General features: G+C 43.9%; 2 protein-coding genes across 2 annotated transcripts; both read right to left on the minus strand.

Moving 5' to 3' along the window:
• Window positions 1-10,734: 10,734 nt before the first annotated feature.
• Window positions 10,735-13,251, minus strand: LOC137323863 (gamma-crystallin S-1-like; the record flags this gene model as incomplete). Its single annotated transcript, XM_067987877.1, has 2 exons — window positions 10,735-11,010; window positions 12,988-13,251. Coding segments are annotated over 2 exons (540 nt in total), but the record flags the coding sequence as incomplete, so codon positions are not given.
• A 1,710-nt stretch (window positions 13,252-14,961) lies between these two features.
• LOC137323864 (gamma-crystallin S-1-like) lies at window positions 14,962-18,910 on the minus strand. The gene is made up of 3 exons (XM_067987878.1): window positions 18,896-18,910; window positions 18,262-18,504; window positions 14,962-15,237 (listed from the first exon to the last, which is right to left on the minus strand). Exons 1-3 carry the CDS (start codon window positions 18,908-18,910, stop codon window positions 14,962-14,964), a joined length of 534 nt encoding a protein of 177 aa, XP_067843979.1.
• Between the last annotated feature and the right edge of the window lie 5,007 nt (window positions 18,911-23,917).

Genomic DNA, 23,917 nt, shown 5'->3' on the forward strand with positions numbered 1-23,917 from the left:
AGGCAGGGCACTTCCTTCCATCGCTGGGGAACAACGTCTCCCTCCTCCTCCTTACCCCGTCCAGCAGCAGCTGGAGTGAGTCGTCAGAAAATCGTGGGGCAGCCTTACCCCTGGGGTGCTCCATGGTGTGCTACTTCTTGTTTGCAGCAGGAGGAGCATTGGTGGACTGCCCCTTTAAATAGAGCTCCACCATCACTCAGACGTCACTGCGCATGCGCAGGCCGCCGACGCGCAGCTGAGCAGTGGAAAACCCGTAACCACAGGTAAATGACTTCAATTATCCTGTGATCGCACGGGGGATGCACTCATTTCACCGGGCGCGTTACCCACGCGCCCGATAGCCCCCCCGCCGGGAACCCGCAGGCCTGCTAACATCGGGCCCTTGATTTTACTATCCTGTGTGACCTGAAATCCTTCCCCCCAATCCCTACCATTGGAAAGCTGGCTCCAAGAATTGGATTTGTCTTTTACACCAAGTATTTCTCTTCCCCCTCAAAGTCTAAACTTTACAGAAACCCTTCTACCATCTGAAATGAAAACCGGACTTTTGTCTCATGGTAATTATGTATCTTTTTAAAAAAATAATTAAATTGAAATTGAATGAGGATTTATCATGGTTTCTGCAACATACAAGGTGGCCAATCAACTTCTCTGGTTGAATAACTTTGATCTGCCGTTATTTAAGAGGATGTGAATGTATACATAATGTGAGAAACAATTGGGGAACATGTATGTTTGTGAGATGACGCAGCCGAGCAAGGAAACACATATCCCAGCTCGTATTGATATTGGTGTACCTTTCGATTCATAGCTAAGTATAATAAATTCCCTAAATCAAAAGCAAAATACTGCGGATGCTGGAAATCTGAAATAAAAACAGAAAATGCTGGAGAAACTCAGCAAGTCAGGCAGCATCTGTGGAGAAAGAAACAGAGTTAATGTTTCAGGTCGATGACCCTTCGTCAGAACTGGAAGAAGTTAAAGATTTAACAGTTTTTAAGCAAGCACAGAGCCAGGGAAAGGTGGGGAGGGAGAAAGGAGAGGGGAGGAAAGAACAAAAGGGAGGGTCTGTGATAGGGTGGAGGGCAGGAGTGATTAAATGACAAAAGGGATGATGGTGCAAGGCAAGGAGGGTGGTAATGGGACAAGTAAAGAATCAAAAGATGAGTCTAGAGGAGCTGTAAAAATCATAACCACTGCTCCCATTTTTTCGGATGGCAGGTGCTGGTAATGGTTCTGCTGTTGCCATTTACAGCTCCTCTACACCCATCTTTTGTTTCTGGCAGCTGCCATGGTTCCTTCATTATGCACGAATCCATTATCCCGGCCCTCTTTCACGCACAAGACATACTTAAGGGCTGACTCCTTAGAGACAAGGGATACCCCCTGCAAATGCGACTCATGACACCTCTGAGGAACCCCACCAATGAAGCACAGCAGCGGTACAATGACAGTCACATCACCACTAGATCTATCATTAAAGAAGCCTTAGGAATGCTGAAGATGCGCTTCCGGTGCCTGGATCGATCTGGGGGAGCCCTTCAGTATTCACCAGCAAGGGTGTGCAGAATAATAGTCATGTGTTGCGTCCTGCTCAACATCGCTCAACAGAGTGGATTACAAGTGAAGGAACTCCAATGTGCTCGTGAAGCATCCGCACCTGCCAGCAGAATTGAAGAAGACAATGAGGAGGAGGAGGAGGACGAAGATGGGGAACCTATCGCCAGAGCAGCGGTGCACATTGCTGCACATGGCTGCTTGTGATGTCACGGAGTCACTCATATCTAACACTCATATCATAAAGAGATCTTCAAACTGAAGATAGTGAACTACTCAGGCCGCCTGGAACAACCACCACCACCACCAACACCAGCCTCCCTCCCTTCCATTTGCACAAAACAGTCCTTCAACCATGCATACACCCATTGTCAACACATCCAATGGGTGGCATCAAGCCTTGGTGTTCATAATGAAACACATGAAAGGGCTCTTTTACAAAAGGGACTCAAGAATGGACAAAACGTGGCAGTGGTGGTGACAATAGTAACATTTAATGTGCAGGTAAGAAGAAACAAATATAAATGAAAAACATGACATTGCATCAGACACCCTTGTGCATCCCCTTGGTGATCACAAAACTTTGCCTTCCTCTTCCTATTGCTTCTCTGTGTTGCATCCCCTGTGGCTTCAGCAGAGGTAGTGGCAGGTTGCTCAGATCCCTGCCCTGACTGCTGAGATGCTCTTGCCTATGGCCTCTGGATTTTGGAGCCCGTGAGGGCCCCACCAAAGACTGCTGCGCCTGCACCTGTGCAGGGGCAGACATGGCCATTGGGAGAAGAGGCAGCATTGTGGGAACTAGTTGAGGGGGGAGCAACGGGTGAGATGTGGGAGCACTTTGAGTCTCCACTTCCATGTCCCCTTTCGCCATCATCCCTCTCCTGGGCCAACGCCACATCACTCCTACCACCCTGCTGGACAAGAGCTTGGAGCAGATCTGTGACGTGTTCTAAGGCCACGGCTAAAATGTCTGTCTCCTAGAACATAAGAACATAAGAACATAAGAAATTGGAGCAGGAGTAGGCCAATCGGCCCCTCGAGCCTGCTCCGCCATTCAATAAGATCATGGCTGATCTGATCCCAACCACAAATCTAAAGAACACAAGAAGTCGGAGCAGGACCCGGCCACATAGCCCCTGGGCCCTCTCCGCCACCCACAGGGCATTGACCGATCCGAACTCAGCTTCATGTCCAATTTCCTGCCCGCTCCCCATAACCCCTAATTCCCTTTACTTCTAGGAAACTGTCTATTTCTGTTTTAAATTTATCTAATGATGTAGCTTCCACAGCTTCCTGGGGCAGCAAATTCCACAGACCTACCACCCTCTGAGTGAAGAAGTTTCTCCTCATCTCAGTTTTGAAAGAGCAGCCCCTTATTCTAAGATTATGCCCCCTAGTTCTAGTTTCACCCATCTTTGGGAACATCCTTACTGCATCCACCCGATCAAGACCCTTCACAATCTTATATGTTTCAATAAGATCACCTCTCATTCTTCTGAACTCCAATGAGTAGAGTCTCAATCTACTCAACCTCTCCTCATATGTCCGCCCCCTCATCCCCGGGATTAACCGAGTGAACCTTCTTTGTACTGCCTCGAGAGCAAGTATGTCTTTTCTTAAGTATGGAGACCAAAACTGTATGCAGTATTCCAGGTGCGGTCTCACCAATACCTTATATAACTGCAGCAATACCTCCTTGTTTTTATATTCTATCCCCCTAGCAATAAAAGCCAACATTCCGTTGGCTTTCTTGATCACCTGCTGCACCTGCATACCAACTTTTTGATTTTCTTGCACTAGGACCCCCAGATCCCTTTGTACTGCAGTACTTTCCAGTCTCTCGCCATTAAGAAAATAACTTGCTCTCTGATTTTTCCTGCCAAAGTGCATAACCTCACATTTTCCAATATTATATTGCATCTGCCAAATCTCCGCCCACTCACCCAGCCTGTCTATATCCCCTTGCAGGTTTTTTATGTCCTCCTCACTCTCTACTTTCCCTCCCATCTTTGTATCATCTGCAAATTTTGATATGTTGCACTCGGTCCCCTCCTCCAAATCGTTAATATAGATTGTAAAGAGTTGGGGACCCAGCACCGACCCCTGTGGAACACCACTGGTTACTGGTTGCCAGTCCGAAAATGAACCATTTATCCCAACTCTCTGCTTCCTGTTTGATAACCAATCCTCCACCCATGCCAGAATATTACCCCCAATCCCGTGATTTTTTATCTTAAGTAATAATGCCTTCTGGAAGTCTAAATACACTACGTCCACTGGTTCCCCTTTATCCACCCTATACGTTATATCCTCGAAGAACTCAAGCAAATTTGTCAGACATGACTTCCCCTTCATAAAGCCATGCTGACTTTGTCCTATTAAATTATGCTTATCTAAATGTTCCGTTACTGTCTCCTTAATAATAGACTCCAAAATTTTACCCACCACAGATGTTAAGCTAACTGGCCTATAATTTCCAGCCTTCTGCCTACTACCCTTTTTAAATAACGGTGTTACATTAGCAGTTTTCCAATCTGCCGGGACCTCTCCTGAGTCCAGGGAATTTTGGAAAACTATCACCAAAGCATCCACAATCCCTACTGCCACTTCCCTCAAGACCCTAGGATGGAAGCCATCAGGTCCAGGGGATTTATCCGCCTTGAGTCCCATTATTTTACTGAGTACCATCTCTTGAGTGATTTTAATCGTATTTAGCTCCTCCCCCCCGAGAGTCCCCTGTTTGTCCAGTGTTGGGATATTCTTAGTGTCCTCTACTGTAAAGACTGAAACAAAATATTTGTTCAGCATTTTTGCCATCTCCATGTTTCCCACCATTAATTTCCCGGTCTCATCCTCTAAGGGACCTATGTTTGCCTTAGCCACCCTTTTTCTTTTTATATAACTATAGAAACTCTTGCTATCTGTTTTTATATTTTTTGCTAATTTCTTTTCATAATCTAACTTCCCTTTCTTAATCAATCCTTTAGTTACTTTTTGCTGTCTTTTGAAGAATTCCCAATCTTCTATCCTTCCACTAAGTTTGGCTACCTTATATGTCCTTGTTTTTAGTCGGATACTATCCTTGATTTCTTTACTTAGCCACGGGTGGCTGTCATTTCTTTTACACCCTTTTTTCCTCAGTGGAATATATTTATTTTGAAAGTTGTAAAATAACTCCCTAAATGAACACCACTGCTCATGTACCGTCTTACCCTTTAATCTATTTTCCCAGTCCACTTTAATCAATTCCGCTCTCATACCATCATAGTCTCCTTTATTCAAGCTCAGTACGCTTGTTTGAGAATCAACCTTCTCACCCTCTAATTGGATATGGAATTCAACCATGTTGTGGTTGCTCGTTCCAAGGGGATCCTTAACTAGGACATTATTAATTAATCCTGACTCATTACACAGGACCAGGTCCAAGGTTGCCTGCCCCCTTGTAGGATCAGTTACATACTGCTCAAGAAATCCATCCCTGATGCACTCAATGAACTCGTCCTCAAGGCTGCTCTGCCCAATTTGATTTGTCCAGTTAATATGATAATTAAAATCCCCCATAATTATGGCTGTTCCCTTATTACATGCCCCGACTATCTCCTGATTAATACTTCTTCCAGCAGAGTTGCAACTATTAGGAGGCCTATATACTACGCCCACTAATGTTTTTTTTCCCTTATTATTCCTTATCTCCACCCAAACTGTTTCATTATCTTGATGCTTTGTCCCAATATCACTTCTCTGTATTACAGTGATTCCTTCCTTTATTAACATAGCCACCCCACCTCCCCTTCCTTCCTGCCTGTCCTTCCTGATTGTTAAATACCCTGGCATATTTAATTCCCAGTCGTTGTCACCCTGCAGCCATGTTTCTGTAATGGCCACAAGATCATACCCATACGTAGTTATTTGTGCCGTTAACTCGTCCATTTTATTACGAATGCTACGTGCATTCAGATAAAGAACTTTCAAATCTGTTTTGTGACGCTTAGTTCCTGCTTTTTCCTTTTTTAACACTTTACCTATTACTCCATACCTTCTGTCCCTTCCTGTTACGCTTTCCTCTCTCTCCCTGCTCAGGTTCCCAACCCCCTGCCACTTTAGTTTAAACCCTCCCCAACAGCACTAGCAAACACTCCTCCTAGGACAGCGGTCCCGGCCCTGCCCAGGTGCAGACCGTCCGGTTTGTACTGGTCCCACCTCCCCCAGAACCGTTTCCAGTGTCCCAGGAATTTGAATCCCTCCCCCTTGCACCATTCCTCTAGCCACGTATTCATTTGAAATATCCTCCTATTTCTACTCTGACTAGCACGTGGCACTGGCAGCAATCCTGAGATTACTACCTTTGAGGTCCTATTTTTTAATTTACCTCCTAACTCCCTATATTCTGCTTTTAGGACCTCATCCCCTTTTTTACCTATATCGTTGGTGCCTATGTGCACCACGACAGCTGGTTGTTCGCCCTCCCCCTCCAAAATGTTCTGTAGCCGCTCCGAGACATCCTTGATCCTTGCACCAGGGAGGCAACACACCATCCTTGTTTAAGGCGGCAGACAACTTGGCATCCAAAGTCCGGACAGCTGTTGTCATGGCCTGAATGGACTCAATTGCGAGCCGTGCTTGAAGGTCAATGGAGGCTGACATTCTCTCCATAGCAGACACCCCCACACTTACCAGTGCCACCATTCCACTAATGCTGGAGGTGGACTCCTCCATGCTCTCCGCTATTGTGGAGAGAGTGCATGGCACATTTTCCAGTACCTCACAAAGGTGCAGCTGTACGTCTATCATTCTCATTCTCAACAATGGACACCAGGGTTCAGCATCTGTGTCCAGCTGAGCAGAGCTTGGAAAGGAGTGCGTCCACTGACACGGACACTCCACAGCTGCCCCTGCCACCAGTGACTGCTTGTGCTCACTTGTAAGTGGTGAATCACCAGTTGATAACCCAACTATCTGTCTAACAGGACCCACCGAGGTGCCAGTATCTGTGCTGGTGCATAGCTGGATATGATGTGATGGTGCACCCTCAGAGGAATGGAACTCCTCTGAGGAATAGCCATCTTCTATGGCGCGTGCCTCCTCATCAATCCGTGAAGGCCCTGGAAGAGAACATAAAGCAATATTAACAATCATCGTAGAAGTTAGTTTGCAATGAACAAACTGAGGTGTGCAACAGGTCAATCATTGATAACATCAATTCATCATGTGCGGCAAGGACGTTAAAGTTCTGTCACCAGCTGTTTTTGGGTCACCAGTTTCGCCATCTCCGACAGCCAGGCATTCAACCCTGCGGCTGAGATCCACGCCACCTCCTCTTCCTCTGTCAGGACAACTAGTTGTAGTGGGCCCCCCTCCGGTCCTACTCCTCTCCCATGCATTTTGCGCTCACTTATCCTTCAAGGGGAGAAAGAACAGACTTGTGAGTGAGTGAAGGTGACGTGGTCACCCAGTGAATGCATTGCTTTGGGTGAGGATACCAATGAAACAGATGCATCAGAGGGTGAGTATCAGACAGATTCATCACATTGCATCAGGATTGGGGTGAGTGGGAGTGGTGGGTTCACAAATGGGGAGATGAGGAAGCGCACAGAAAGTGAAGGTAAGTTGATAATGAGACTTAAGTGGGTGTGAGGAGTGATGTGATGGAGTAGGCTTGGCAAGACAGAGTGAGAGGGGGGTAATGTATACCACATGATGTAGGTGAATCAGTAACTGTACTCTCTTTTCCTGACCTGGTCAGGTCATTAAAGCCTTTCCTGCACTGCACCCACGACCTTGCCATCGTGCTCCTGCTGCTCAGTTCCTCTGCCATCTCATGCCAGGCCTTCAGGGTGGCAGAGGCAGGACACTTCCTCCGATCAGCTGGGTACAGTATCTCCCTCCTGCTCCTCACCCCAGCCAGTAGCAACTCAAGCGAAGAGTCGTTAAACTGCGGTGCTGCCTTAGTCCTTTGATGCTGCATCTCTGCACATTCCACCTTTCTCCTTCAAAATCCATGGTTGCAATGGCCTTTTAAATACTCCAGTTCCCAGCACGTCATTCGGGTTTGCAGTACGGCCCAATGCGCAGCTTGGAGACGTGAAACCCGAAAGTTACATTAAGAGCCTTCAATTTAGTCACAATCACTCGCGCCGACGTATGGACATTTTTTCTGGGTTTCCCATGTGACTATTCACTCACCCGCTGAGTTCCTGCTGTCATGTTAAAATTATGCCCCTTGTCTCTGAGTCAGAAAAGTATGGGTTCAAACCTCACTCCTGTTCTTGAGCACATAATCTAGGCAGACACTTCAGTGCAGTAATGAGGGATTGGTTCATTGTCAAAGGTGCTGTCTGTCAGATGAGATGTTAAACTGAGGTCCCATCTGTTTGTTGAGGTGGAACAGCCTGCATGGCAGGGAGTTCTCCCAGTGTCCTGGCCAACATTCCTCCTTCAACCAACATCACTAAACCAGATTATCTGGTCATTTATCTCATTTGCTGTTTGTGAGACCTAGCTGTACACAAGATTGTTTCTGAGTTTGTCTACAAAACAACCATGACTACACTTCAAAAATAATTAATTGGCTGTAAAGCCCTTTGGCACATCCTGAGGATGTGAAATGTTCTATACAAATGCAAGTTCATTAATTTGTTGTGCAACTTTTTGTAGTTTAAAAGAAAATTAGTAGATATTAGGCTGGATTTTTCTCCGATTGGTGGGTTAGCAGTGGTTTGAGACATCAGCTTGTCCATGTGACTCCAGTGCTAACCTATTGCTTTTTCCTATAATGCCTTCCATTGTGTAAGCATGGTGGGTTTGCAGTGTTGAGACCATTGGTCCTTGGCTTACCACCTCTGGCAGGGGTTGGGGGGGTGGGGGGAATCATGTTATGCTGCAGTACTTTAAATGCTGCCATTGATTAAAGGGCCGTTTGCTTTTTGTCGATGTTGGAACCACACCAAAGCAATGGAAAGACTGTAGGAATGACTGAAGGAGAAGCATCCTCTGGGGGACGGGAGGGGAGGGGGAGGTTCAGCAGCAACAACTGGCCCCAAGGCTTTCTGATACAGTTGTGGATTCTGCTCCCTGAAGTGAGGACGAGAAGTTACTGACTCCTGGGCACTGAGAACATAAAGCCCCATAAGACTCGGGTACAAACATTATCGGGGGAGGTGGCAGAGGCTGTCAGTGCAACCTCCAGTACCCCACGACCTATCACACAATGCAGGGAGAGATTTAATAACTTCACAATGTTTGCCAAGATAAGTGAAGGAATTATTCCCCATGCACATCCTGTAAGAGTGAAAAAAGCATGATCCCCCCTTACCTATCATACTCTTTCTGTGCCATTTACTGGGTGAAAGGAAACCTGCACTATTCACAAGTGACTTCTGCACCTCGTTAACTCCAAAGCACTATCCAAACCCAATTTGCCTGCCATGGTCTTAAAGAAGAGCTGTTCAATGGGAGCCGCCACCTGCAGGCATTATAATCATGGGATGGATGCAGACACCTGGGTGAATTGTAATTGCCACTCAGATTCCTTCATTGCTGTGTTCTGTCCTTGCGAAGGAAAAGGTTAAGCACAACCAGAAACAACGAAACACAATGGGAGGAGGAACACATGCTTTGTGAAGTTTGAGTGTACATGAGGAGGAAGATTTGTTGGAAGGCACACAGGTGAGGCGCTGGGAGATGGAGAAGTAAAAGTTAAGTGCCATGAGAAGGTTGGTAAAGGCAGGGCTAGAGAGAGCACAGTAAGCTTCAGATTCATGTGGAATTTCAAAGTATTTAAATAGGTATTGACGCAGCCATTGTTTTCTCAAAGAGGCATATGATTGTTTACACAGTTAAAGAAGCTTTAATGTTTTTAACATCCCAGGCAATGGCTTGGAGGAAAAGGAGAACTGGCTAGAGGAGAAGCTGGGTGCTTCAAGCTGCACAATTTCCCACCTTCACCAACTCCATAATGGCAACTTACATGCTCCGCCACCACAGACGCCCACTTGGGAGGAAGTAGTGATTCCGAAGGGATTTCACAGGATGAAGCTCCAAGCAATAGTTACAATGACGACCTGGGAGTGGAAGAGAGGGAGAGTGCCTTTCCTTCATGGAGGGTGGAGAAACAACTGCCCTCTGCTGAGAAACCTAGAGACCCAGATCTCAAGGGCTCAACCTTCACACAAATAATGATTCAGCATTATTGATCTCATAGGCATGCATTGGTGATGGATATGGTTGGGATGATAGATAAGTTGGAGGAGTCTATTATTTAAGATAAGAGGGAGGGAAAAGCCAGGAAACTATAGATCTGTCATTTTAATGTCAGTTGTGGGGAAGTTACTGGAGTCCATCATCAGGGTCAGAATGACTGAGCACTTGAACAAGTGTAAGCGGATCAGAGAGAATCAGCATGGATTTGTGAAAGGTACATCTGTCTATCTAATCTAGTTGAATTTTTTGAGGAGGTCACCAACATGGTGGACAGGGGAATGTCTGTGAATGTGGTCCATATGGACTTCAGAAGGCATTTGATAAGGTTCCGCACAAGAGGTTGTTAGCAAGAATAAAAGCTCACGGAATTGGAGATAACCTTGCGACATGGGTTGGGAATTGGTTGGGAGGAAAGAGATAGAGACTAAGGATAAAGGGAATGTTCTCTGACTGGTGGAATGTGACAAGCGGTGTTGCCCAGGGATCTGTACTGGAGCCTCAGCTTTTTACTATATATATCAATGTCTTGGATGAAGGAATAGAGAATTATATATCCAAGTTTGCAGATGACACTAAGTTAGGAGTCTCAATAAGTTGACTATGTGGGAGCAGAAAGTTACAAAGGGGCATAAAGATTTCATGTCCTTCACCATTCTCTTTGTGGGAGAAGCAGTCCTCATTAAATATGACTTACACTTTCAGTCGCTCTTTCATGGAATTGGTATTTTAAATTATAAATATCATGGACAAAATTTATTTCAACATTGATAGTTTTTTACTTTATAGATGCTCATTAGTTAAGATCAATGTGGTAAAAAGTTGTGCATGAGACTCTCAGGTACCATTACTGTTTTGTACAATTTAATGAAAATCTAAAAATAAATGAATTAGGATGAGGGATAATCAAGTAAAGGGTATTTTATTTATATTCTAAAATATGTCCACAAAACATGTAAAATCATGTTTTTCAAGAACAATCTAGAAATCCCTCATGCGCCTGAAAGATCCAATAGTTGAGCTGTAGCCGCCCCAGTCACTGAATCTCCTGTATTCACCGGGTCTCATGAAGTACTGACGGCCTCTGTAGTTGGGATGTTCATAGAAGGTCCAGTAACCGTCCATCACGTGGCAGGAGTGAATGTCACGGTAGCGGAAACGATCGTAGACAGATGGACAGTCATCCATGAATTCCATCATCTGTCCTCCAAAGTCAGGCCTCTCGTAAATCCTCAGTCTGTAGGAATCATCTCTGTACTGTAATAGAAATAAGATCATATTTGGATGAGCTATAAATGTATATTTCAGTAATATGTAGAAATGATATACCTTGGGGAGAGGGAGTTTTTCAAGAGGTGCAGATAATATTATTAAAAACAAGATGAAAGATGAGATGTTGTAAAATCTTCCAAATTTAATTACATTATAGCCTTATGATCATGCAGCTATTTCTGTACTGCAATATAGTGAAATATTCATAACATAAATTCAGGACTGATTCTTGCTAACCAAATGGATACTTGTTGGTTACTTAATTTGACTAAGGTTCTGTTTTATTTCTCTTCAGGCTGAGGTTAAATCTCTCTATGCTGGTAGACCGTACATAGGTTTCTCTTTTTTATTTAATTCACAAAGCCGTTACAGTAAAACCAATAACATATGGCAAGTTCCATCCTGTAATTTCTCAGTTTGGGTTTTGGTTCTAAATATTTAATATTAAGAATATTTAATTAATTGAATTAAACAGTCGTATTCCTAGCTTTGCACTAATGTAAGGAATCTTACAACACCAGGTTATAGTCCAACAAATTTATTTTAAAATCACAAGCTTTCGGAGATTATCCCCTTCGTCAGGTGAATGAGTGAAAGGTTCTCAAATCGCATATCTTATATTAGGCTGGGACACCATCACACCAATCAAAATGTGTCGTTGGTGTTCAGACAGATTAGCCACAGAGAACAGTACGTCCCAGTACACTGAATATACATTGTGTCAAATTACACAGACAGAGAGAAAGAGACCCAAATGGCAGAGAGAGAGAGAATATTAAAAACAGATAACTTTTTTTTCTCCTCACTGGTGGGGTTACGTGTAGCGTGACATGAACCCAAGATCCCGGTTGAGGCCGTCCTCATGGGTGCAGAACTTGGCTATCAATTTCTGCTCGACGATTTTGCGTTGTCGTGTGTCTCGAAGGCCGCCTTGGAGAACGCTTACCCGAAGATCGGTGGCTGAATGTCCTTGACTGCTGAAGTGTTCCCCGACTGGGAGGGAACCCTCCTGTCTGGCGATTGTTGCGCGGTGTCCGTTCATCCGTTGTCGCAGTGTCTGCATGGTCTCGCCAATGTACCATGCTCCGGGGCATCCTTTCCTGCAACGTATGAGGTAGACAACGTTGGCCGAGTCACAGGAGTATGAACCATGTACTTGGTGGGTGGTGTCCTCTCGTGTGATGGTGGTATCCGTGTCGATGATCTGACATGTCTTGCAGAGGTTGCCGTGGCAGGGTTGTGTGGTGTCGTGGACGCTATTCTCCTGAAAGCTGGGTAATTTGCTGCAAACGATGGTCTGTTTGAGGTTGGGTGGCTGTTTGAAGGCGAGTAGTGGAGGTGTGGGAATGGCCTTCGCGAGGTGTTCGTCGTCATCGATGACATGTTGAAGGCTGCGGAGAACATGGCGTAGTTTCTCCGCTCCGGGGAAGTACTGGACGACGAAGGGTACTCTGTTGGTTGCGTCCCGTGTTTGTCTTCTGAGGAGGTCTATGCGATTCTTCGCTGTGGCCCGTCGGAACTGTCGATCGACAAGTCGAGCGTCATATCCCGTTCTTACGAGGGCGTCTTTCAGCGTCTGTAGGTGTCCATCGCGTTCCTCCTCATCTGAGCAGATCCTGTGTATTCGTACTACACTTTAAAACTACTTCAATGGCTGTGAAACATTTGGCACATCTTTAAGTCATGAAAGGTGCTATATCAATGCAAGTACTTTCAAGTTTGCTCTTTTTATCTCTGTTGCTAGGTATCAGCTTATTGGCTCTTCTCTACAATGTTGCTTGAATGTCTGTCCCCCTTGTGTCTCGGTGACTAGGATGCAGTCCTCAGGCTGTGACCAGCACTATACAGTGTGAGCATGACTACCTTGTACTCTATATGCATTTACAAATTCAATTACTGAGCACAGTAACCATTTTCTGGTCCTCAATCAGTGAACAGCACACAAATCAATTTGTCACTTACATATGGGTAGGTGCGACATGACCTGATGCTGTCATTGAATCCCATCCAGCGCTGGTAGTCAGGATATTCTCCCTTCCTCAGAACATACTGATATCCCATGTAATTGGGTTTCTCATACACCACCCACCAGTCACTCTCAACACGGATGGAGTTACAGCGGCTGAAGTAAGAGGACAGGTCAGCATAGTCAGTACTGCACTCATGGTGTCGACCCTGGAAGTTCCTGTCCTCGTAATAGATGATCTGAGGAAAAGAGACATAATTTAAATCAATTATTTCACAAATTAACAGATATTGAATCAATTGTATTGAAGAAAATTAAAGAGTTTGGCCTTGCCTTTCCCATTTTGAGTTAACCAAATTACTGAATGTAGCATTGTGCAACTTCATATGTTGGACAGGATTCTGGAAAGAACTTTTGTTATTCTAATGCTTCACAACTAAAAGACAGCTAAAAACAAAGACAACACATGTCATGTACATTATAGTGGAAGAACTGAAAGACACCTGATGTGTCACTGTTTATTTTCCTTTCATATCATTTTAATTATTCTATAGAAAAAGAAACAAAGAATGAGAGTTGCTGGTCCTTTGTGCTTCCTACATCCTGGATCCTGCACCCTGCTTCTCTCATAAAATGACAATCAAACACAGGCAGCCTGGTACATCCCTGTAAATTTCACCGTAAGAATTCCCATGTGAATAGTATGTTAACTGACTGAACCTGCTGTGTAAGTGTGTGCTAAAAGTTTGAAAAGATAAAAACAAAAATTACTGACCATTTAGTACTTGTTCTTGCAGAGCCAGATAAGAATTCTTGGGGCCCTGGGCATTCAAGGGTCCTCCGCAACCCTGCACAGGCCCTTCCCCCCCGCCCCAATCCATCAAACCACAAATGTGTAGTAAAATGCATGAAGAAATAGGCCCGTAGAATGTTTACACATTGCATTAATGATTAAGCAAATCATATCACAATATACTATGCTTAAATAAAACTGATGCAACTGTTGTGTGCAGTTTGTCTACATTATCGTGAGTTTTACCAGGGGCCCCATATTGCTCCATGGTAGAGCATCTAACCTGTGTTATATATCACCAGTGTATGCCTGATGCTGAGATGGGGTGGAAAAAATGTTGAATCCCCAATACTGAAAGTCTTGAATAAATCACTCCCGCCCTTTGAAAACCATGAACAGTCATTTGTCATTGGCCTTGTCATTGACCTGAAGGAAATCATTTGAACCCAGAACATCAGTTATGTCTGCTTGTAATTAATTAAATTATAATTGACAGAACCTTGTGTGATATCCAAAAATAAATCACCAGCTCTTTTATTATCACACATTCCTGGTACAAATGGCAGGAACAGTGTTTTCAGATTAACATTCTTTCTGAGGTTTCAGCTAGAATCTGACTTTAATGTTGTGTTTGATATATTTTTGTTTTAGATGGGAGATTCTAACTGTAAGAGATCAGAATTTCTCTGTGTGCACATCATTAAGCTCACTGGTTAAAGAGCACATGCCAAATTACCATTTACATTATTTTAACAAAGTCATAGCCTATTTATTTTACAAGTTAACGACTTAAATTAACGCACACAGAAATTTGGCACAAATGTGTTAACTAGCGTGTTAAAAGTAACAGAGGAGTTTCAATCCCTAATTATATATCCAAGAAGAGTGATGCTGCCCGTCCAGAATGTTATTGAGAATCTCACACATTAAATATAATAAATAAAGCTCAAATAATATGCATCTTATTGTCACTTATTTCTATATAATTGGTTATTTCTTTTAAAACATCTTCACTAGTTCACATCACTGTGGTAAAATATTCTGCGTGAGACTCCCAGACATCATTACCGTTTTTCATGAAAATCCCAAAATAAATGAAGACGATGGACAATTAAGTGAAGGAGATTTTATTATTAATGCATTTCAGCAAAATAAAATCATATTTTACAGCAGCAATCTAGAAGTCCCTCATACGCCTGAAAGATCCGATGGTTGCATTGGTGGCGCCCCAGTCACTGAATCTCCTGTATTCTCCGGGTCTCATGAAGTACTGACGGCCTCTGTAGTTGGGTTGTTCATAGAAGGTCCAGTAACCGTCCATCACATGGCAGGAGTGAATGTCACGGTAGCGGAAACGATCGTAGACAGATGGACAGTCATCCATGAATTCCATCATCTGTCCTCCAAAGTCAGGCCTCTCGTAAATCCTCATTCTGTAGTTTCCACCTCGGTACTGTAATAGAAATAAGATCATATTTGTGATTCAGTTGTAAATTAATCTTTTTTATATCTAGAAAATGAGGTACCCGGGTTCAGATGATATTATTACCAACCAGAACAAGGCTTAGAGAATTTAGTGAAACCAGTCATTATGCTGTAGTCTTCATGGCACCATGCAGCTATTGTGTTAATTTTATATAATTAAATTTTATAACAAAGATAAATCAGTACTGATTTTAGCCTGTAGAGAAGGCCGGTTTCTTAATAGGGGTAGTCCCTCTCAGAGCTTTAAATGTAAGTCTGTTAGGGGTATGATGATTGGGAACAATAGCATGCCTGTCAGTCAGTTAGAAGCATAGAAACATTGAAAATAGGAGCAGGAGTAGGCCTTTCAGCCCTTGGAGCCTGCTCCGCCTTTCAATATGATCATGGCTGATCCTCTATCTCAATACCATATTCCCGCTCTCTCCCCATACCCCTCGGGGGGGAGGAGCTAAATACGATTAAAATCACTCAGGAGATGGTACTCAGTAAAATAATGGGACTCAAGGCGGATAAATCCCCTGGACCTGATGGCTTCCATCCTAGGGTCTTGAGGGAAGTGGCAGTAGGGATTGTGGATGCTTTGGTGATAGTTTTCCAAAATTCCCTGGACTCAGGAGAGGTCCCGGCAGATTGGAAAACTGCTAATGTAACACCGTTATTTAAAAAGGGTAGTAGGCAGAAGGCTGGAAATTATAGGCCAGTTAGCTTAACATCTGTGGTGGGTAAAATTTTGGAGTCTATTATTAAGGAGACAGTAACGGAACATTTAGATAAGCATAATTTAATAGGACAAAGTCAGCATGGCTTTATGAAGGGGAAGTCATGTCTGACAAATTTGCTTGAGTTCTTCGAGGATATAACGTATAGGGTGGATAAAGGGGAACCAGTGGACATAGTGTATTTAGACTTCCAGAAGGCATTCGACAAGGTGCCACATAAAAGATTATTACTTAAGATAAAAAATCACGGGATTGGGGGTAATATTCTGGCATGGGTGGAGGATTGGTTATCGAACAGGAAGCAGAGAGTTGGGATAAATGGTTCATTTTCGGACTGGCAACCAGTAACCAGTGGTGTTCCACAGGGGTCGGTGCTGGGTCCCCAACTCTTTACAATCTATATTAACGATTTGGAGGAGGGGACCGAGTGCAACATATCAAAATTTGCAGATGATACAAAGATGGGAGGGAAAGTAGAGAGTGAGGAGGACATAAAAAACCTGCAAGGGGATATAGACAGGCTGGGTGAGTGGGCGGAGATTTGGCAGATGCAATATAATATTGGAAAATGTGAGGTTATGCACTTTGGCAGGAAAAATCAGAGAGCAAGTTATTTTCTTAATGGCGAGAGACTGGAAAGTACTGCAGTACAAAGGGATCTGGGGGTCCTCGTGCAAGAAAATCAAAAAGTTGGTATGCAGGTGCAGCAGGTGATCAAGAAAGCCAACGGAATGTTGGCTTTTATTGCTAGGGGGATAGAATATAAAAACAAGGAGGTATTGCTGCAGTTATATAAGGTATTGGTGAGACCGCACCTGGAATACTGCATACAGTTTTGGTCTCCATACTTAAGAAAAGACATACTTGCTCTCGAGGCAGTACAAAGAAGGTTCACTCGGTTAATCCCGGGGATGAGGGGGCGGACATATGAGGAGAGGTTGAGTAGATTGAGACTCTACTCATTGGAGTTCAGAAGAATGAGAGGCGATCTTATTGAAACATATAAGATTGTGAAGGGTCTTGATCGGGTGGATGCAGTAAGGATGTTCCCAAAGATGGGTGAAACTAGAACTAGGGGGCATAATCTTAGAATAAGGGGCTGCTCTTTCAAAACTGAGATGAGGAGAAACTTCTTCACTCAGAGGGTGGTAGGTCTGTGGAATTTGCTGCCCCAGGAAGCTGTGGAAGCTACATCATTAGATAAATTTAAAACAGAAATAGACAGTTTCCTAGAAGTAAAGGGAATTAGGGGTTATGGGGAGCGGGCAGGAAATTGGACATGAAGCTGAGTTCGGATCGGTCAATGCCCTGTGGGTGGCGGAGAGGGCCCAGGGGCTATGTGGCCGGGTCCTGCTCCGACTTCTTGTGTTCTTTAGATTTGTGGTTGGGATCAGATCAGCCATGATCTTATTGAATGGCGGAGCAGGCTCGAGGGGCCGATTGGCCTACTCCTGCTCCAATTTCTTATGTTCTTATGTTCTTATGATGCCTTTTGTGTCTAGAAATCTATCTAGCTCCTTCTTAAATATATTCAGTGACTTGGCCTCCATAGCCTTGTGTGGTAGAGAATTCCACAGGTTCACCACCCTCTGAGTGAAGAAATTTCTCCTCATCTCAGTCCTAAATGTCCTACCCCGTATCCTGAGACTGTGACCCCTCGTTCTGGACCCCCCACCCAGGGGAAACATCCTCCCTGCATCAGTCCATCCAGCCCTATCAGAATTTTATATGTTTCAATGAGATTTATACGTTTCAAAGATCCCACGGCACTGAATGGAACATAGGAACATAGGAACAGGAGTAGGCCATTCAGCCCCTCGTGCCTGCTTCGCCATTTGATAAGATCATGGCTGATCTGTGATCTCATGGCTGATCTGTTCTATCTAATAACATGCCAGCCCAGTAGCATATGATCTTCATATATCTTAAAACTCCAATCCAATCATTTGGTTTTCAGCTCTTAATATCTGACGAATATGAACTAAATCATTCAATTAAATAATCAGATTTTTATAATGCAGTCTGAAAAAACACAAGGCAGAGAATTCTCCTTTTCTTAAAGTTTAAGTAGGTGTATTATTATGACCTAAACTGTAAATATTAATAACTATTTCAAAAATCAAGTCAGCTAAATGTAGCTTACACGTCGACATAACAGTCTAGAAGAGAAAGAAATTTCACAGATAACACCCACAAGCCCAATACTTGAGGTTGGTGACCATTTTTAGCTCTCAAGTAGCATCGCCTTCACGAATCACAAAACTGTCACTTACATGTGGGTAGGTGCGACATGACCTGATGCTGTCATTGAATCCCATCCAGCGCTGGTAGTCAGGATAGTCTCCTCTGCTCAGAACATACTGGTATCCCATGTAATTGGGTCTCTCATACAGCACCCACCAGTCACTCTCAACACGGATGGAGTTGCAGCGACTGAAGTAAGAGGACAGGTCAGCACAGTCAGAACTGCACTCATAGTGCCGACCCTGGAAGTTCCTGTCCTCGTAAAAGATGATCTGTGGAAAAAAGATATAACTTGAATCAATAATTTAGCAAATTAAAAGATATGTAATGATTAGAATATAATTTATAAAATAAAAATTAGTCTTGCCTTTCCCATTTTAGTGCTCAGTTAACAAATAACTGACTAAACGTAGCACTGCTTCCTACAGCTTGGTATTTATATGTTGGACAGAAAGGCCACTCCAGCAATGTTTTTGTAATTTAAATGCTCCAGAGCTCAATGTCAGCAAAATAGGAATAAAACATATCCTATGATTGCTGAAAAAGCACCTGAAAGACACCCGATGTGTCAATGATCCTTTTTGTTTTGCATCCATGTCATTTTAATTGTCCTGTGAAATAAATGAGCCTTTTGTGCTTCCCATACCGGAGATCATTCTGGACTTTAGTAACAGTCATGATGCCAAAATTTGTTACCCAAAGTATAATACAACCAACTAGATCTGACCCAAGTGGCTGAGATGGGAAAGAAACAAAGTCAGCACAAGCTGGTCACCATATCTGGCCCATTGTATTCACTGTCAAGCCACATGCTGATGTGTAATGCTGGAGTCTAAAACTAAGATACATGTTAAATTCTGATAGAATTGGCTGCTGGTAGAAATGTATCCATCTCCAAAGTGGAGTATGTTTGCAAATGACAGGATAATGAAGGCAAAAGCTGCTGTCCCAGAAATTCCACCATTTACGCCAGAACTGCACCTGACTTACGATAAACCTGGAGAAAGGAGGGGTGATTACCTGCATGACTTGTCAAACCAGGAAGTCGCTGAGTTCACTAGCTTTGAATGTCCACAAAGTTTGTTTAAAACAGTTTTGACTTAGTGATCAGAAAAATCTTTTCTCAGCTTACAACTAAGAAAAGATTCTGCAGGCTGCCTTTTACCAGTTTCAGGGAAATCTTCTGCTTCCCTCCCTTCTGTCATTGAGCCTTATCAGGGGGCTCACTATGGCCATTGCCATATATGTCTTTACAACAGAGGCAGAACAAGAATAGGTGGAAGAGGAAATGAGAGAGGCACATAGGATAAGGCTACATCAAAGGAGGACAAACTAGAAGATATCCTTCCACCAAACTCTATAGAACCTGCTGTTCCTTCAACGATGTCTTTAGAAGAGATCCGCCTAAGGAAGCAATGGTTCAGTAAAGGAGAGGTCTTGCATTTATATAACTCCTTTCATGACCTCAGGACATCCCAAAGTGCTTTACAGCCAATGAAGTACTTTTGAAGTGTCGTCATGCTCTAATGGAGAAAATGAGGCAGCCAATTTGCGCACAGCAAGATCCCACAAACAGCAATGAGAAAAATGACCAGATAATCTGTTCTAAGTGATGTTGGTTGAGGGTTAAATATTGGCCAGGACACTGGGGAGAACACCCCATCACTTCCCACAGTGCAGCACTCCCTCAGTGCAGCACTGAAGTGTCAGCCTAGATTATGTGCTCAAGTCTCTGGAGTGGGGCTTGAACCCACAACCTCTGACTCAGAGACAAGAGTGCTACCAATGAGACAAGGCTGACAGTAATGAGGAATAGAAGAAACGCTGCATCCTGTTGCAAACTGACCTCAAACATCCCATCAAATGGAAAAAAAACAAAAATCGGACTAACTTCAGAACACTGAACTTCAATTCACAAAGTGCTTTTACCATGCACGTAGATATTTACAGAGTGCTTCTTACTGCCACTATGCCTCTCTGTGCTACTTTTAAGCCTATGCTGATGCTGCATTGAGATTATACCTGGAAGCCAGAGATGCCAGTGTTGCTTGGCTGAGCTGTGATATTGTGAACCTCTTGGCTCAGAGGTGGCTTTCATCTCAAGGTCTCTGAGTCCTGGGAGGGCTATTAACAGGTTGCATTGCCACAGCAGGTGTGTGGACAGCCTGGTCCTGTATCCTGACACCTACATAAGTAGCCATAGTATCCATTTTGGATGCACTGATTGTTCTGGAGGCCTCTTTGTCGGTGGTGGGGGGGGGCGGGAAATGGGTGCAGATGCCCAAGATGCCACCATCGGCTAAAGGTAACACTGCATTATCTGACCAAAAAATATATGGGTTAATTAAGATCAGCCAGCATGAATTTGTGAAATGCAAGTCACATCTGATAAATTTAATTGAATTCTTTGAGGAAACAACAGAGTTTATTACAAAGGAAATAGTGGATGCTGTTTATATGAATTTTCAAAAGCCCTTTGATAAAGTGCTCCACAGGATGTGCCTTGACCAAATTAAGGCACACGGCATTAAAGGGAATGTGGTAGCATGGGTAGGAAGGACAGAAGACAGAGAATAGTGGTTGATGCTTGTTTTTGGACAGCACAGGTGTAAATAGTGATGGTCCCAGATATCAGTGTTCGGACCATTACTCTTCTCAATATAAGATATACATTAATAATCTGGATTTGGGTTTGGGACACAATATGAATATTTTCGGACAACACAAAAATAAGGGCCTGACTACAGTAGGAAAGTCACCTCATCAGTCCTCTCTCCTGCCCTGCCCTCCACTTGCGCCTCCTCTTGTGAGTTGTGAATCAGCCAGGCACCTTCCTCAACCTCACACTCTACATTCCCTGGACCACATCTGTCCTACTTCTCTCTTGGTAGCTTTGCAATCCTTGGCCAATGAGCAGAACATACTTAGGTAGATGATAGCAACCGCCAGAGCATTCGAAACAGGTCGCATGTGCCCAGACCACTTCTCTCCTGGTGCCAGGGCTTTGCTTGCTTAGTTTGTATGGTGTTTCTGCTGACAGTACTCTTTCTGAGGTGCACCTTGAATTGGAGTGAGCAGGACATTACTGTGCCCGTTGCTATTGTGCCCCCAGCTTGTTTTGTATGAGTGAGTGTTATGAAATGAGATAAATGTTCTCTGTATGCTATCTCTCCAGGGGTAAACGAGAGGAATATTACCTCAGACATCACTGTTGGGACCATTGCTCTTCTCAATATAATATATATTAATGATCTAGACTTGGGCTTTGGACACAATATGAAAATTTGCAGTCAACACAAAAATAGGGAGAAAGATTAGCTGTGAAGAGGACTGTAAGCGAAAACAGGAGGACATAGGTTAGTAGATTGTTGTGGAGATGCCGGTGATGGACTGGGGTGGACAAATGTAAGGAGTCTTACAACACCAGGTTATAGTCCAACAGCTTTATTTGAAATCACAAGCTTTCGGAGGCTTCCTCCTTTGTCGGGTGAGTCACCTGACGAAGGAGGAAGCCTCCGAAAGCTTGTGATTTCAAATAAAGCTGTTGGACTATAACCTGGTGTTGTAAGACTCCTTCCATTAGTAGATTGGGCAGATATATGTCAGATGAAGTTTAACACAGAGAAATGTGGGATGATATATTTAAATAAATTTAGGAAGTACAGTGGAATCTGTCTTCTAAGACCATTTATTTTGCCATAGACATTCGGAATCTTCACCTTAACACTGTACAGGTGGAAACGATTTTCAATCAAGACCTCTAAAGACAATTTTGTAAGTAAGATTCAGCCCACAAAGTTGTTCCCTGTCATTTTTTTTCCTTTACATACAAAATTCTATTGTCTAAATTTATGTCCAAATACTGCTTCCTGGAACTAGTGAGGTCATTAATTCCAGGTAAAACAATTAGACACTATCATCCAGAACCTGGTGCTGGTCACGTTCAGTAGGTGGTCTCCCATTGGAGGTTAATTATAACACAGAATATTGCAGTCGCATAAGATAGGTGATGTTTCATTATAAGTCTTAAAATACTGGTTCCATTGTGTACACTCAAACTTTCAAAGGAATACAGCAGCAGGGAGACTTAGGGATTCATAGACACAAATCTTTAAAAGTGGGTGCAATATCTGGATGATATAAATAGGCGAATGGGGTACACATGCAAAGAGGGAATGATAAATCTGAAAAACTCATTGGTTGGGTTGCAATTAAAATGTTGTCTCCAGTTTTGGGCACCTTACTTTAGGAAAGATGTCAAGACCATGGAACGGTGCAGAAGACATTCACTAAGATGATATAAGCAATATGAGCTTTTAGTTCTGAGGAGAGACTAAAGAACCTGGGGCTATTTTAATTAGAGCAGAGAAGTTTAAGAGAACACCTCATAGGAGTCTTCAAAATCATATGGGGTTTTGATAAGTTAAATAGGGGAAAGTTATTTCCATTGGCCAATGAGCCAGTTACTAAAGTCCATGAATTTAAAGATCATCACCAAAAGAAGGGAGGTTAGGAGAATGTTTTATTTTATTCAAAGGGACGTTGGAGTATGAGATGCCCATGTACAATCTCTGAAGATTGTGGTGATCAGATGACCTTCTCATGCAGGTCCAGCTCTAGGACATAATAAAGGAAGATTCTCCTGGGTCTTCTCCTAGGCACACTGGATAGCCAATTGGGTGGGTTTCGTTACAAGTGTGCACTCTGACCCGCCGATTTTGCAATATTTAATGTGCCCAGGCAATCCAATGGGCTCAATTTTAGGGGGCAATTGCGGGTGCGTTGGGGGCGGGGGGGCTCCAAAAATCACGGAAATCCCATTTGGGTTCGGAAGCCGACTCCAACCCGTCGACTTCCGAGTTTCCCAGGGACCCACCTGTGTGCACGCCGGTGACCCGGAAACAGAAGTCCCACCGGCAATTAAAGCCGGCGAGATGACAGTTAAAGAGCCAAATGTACCAGTACTTAAGGCACTTTACCTGTGACAGATGAAATAATTGTAACGATTTTTTACTTACCTGGATGGCTTGCCCACTGCTTCTGATTCACGCCGAAGAGCCAGATCAGGAAAGAAGAAACTAAATACATTACATAAAACATCATAGAAGGAAGTTAAAACACAAAATGAACCTACCTTTGTATCCTACTCCGATGTCCAGCGTCTCCCTCTCTGATCTTCCCCTCTTCATCTCCCCAATGTCCTCCCGATGTCCTCCTCTTCATGCCCCCATCTTCCCCTCACCACCCCCCCACCCCCCCGATCTTCCCCTCTTCACCCCCGATCTTCCATTCTCCCCCCGGATCTTCCACTCTCCTCCCCACCCCCCGTCTTCTGTTCCAGCGCCGAATGATATCTCGCTCTCTCTCTTTTTCTCCCCCCACACCACCCCCCCACGTTGCAGCTCCTGACAGCAGCCAGCCTGTCAATTAGGCTGGTTGCCGGGCACAAAACCTGGAGAGGACGTTAATCATCAGCAATCACCACGTGATCACGTCGGAAACAGTATGTTTTGTGGAAGCAGGAAGGGGAGAAGGAGCAGGAGGTGGAGAAGGAGCAGAAGGAGGAGAAGGTGCAAAAGGAGGAGAAGGAGCAGGAGAAGGAGAAGGAGCAGGAAGGGCAGGGGGAGCAGGAGCAGGAGGGGGAGGAGGAGCAGCAGCAGGAGGGGAAGGGGGACCAGGAGGTGG

Source organism: Heptranchias perlo, chromosome 7 (assembly GCF_035084215.1).
Source record: "Heptranchias perlo isolate sHepPer1 chromosome 7, sHepPer1.hap1, whole genome shotgun sequence".
Lineage (NCBI taxonomy): Eukaryota > Metazoa > Chordata > Chondrichthyes > Hexanchiformes > Hexanchidae > Heptranchias > Heptranchias perlo.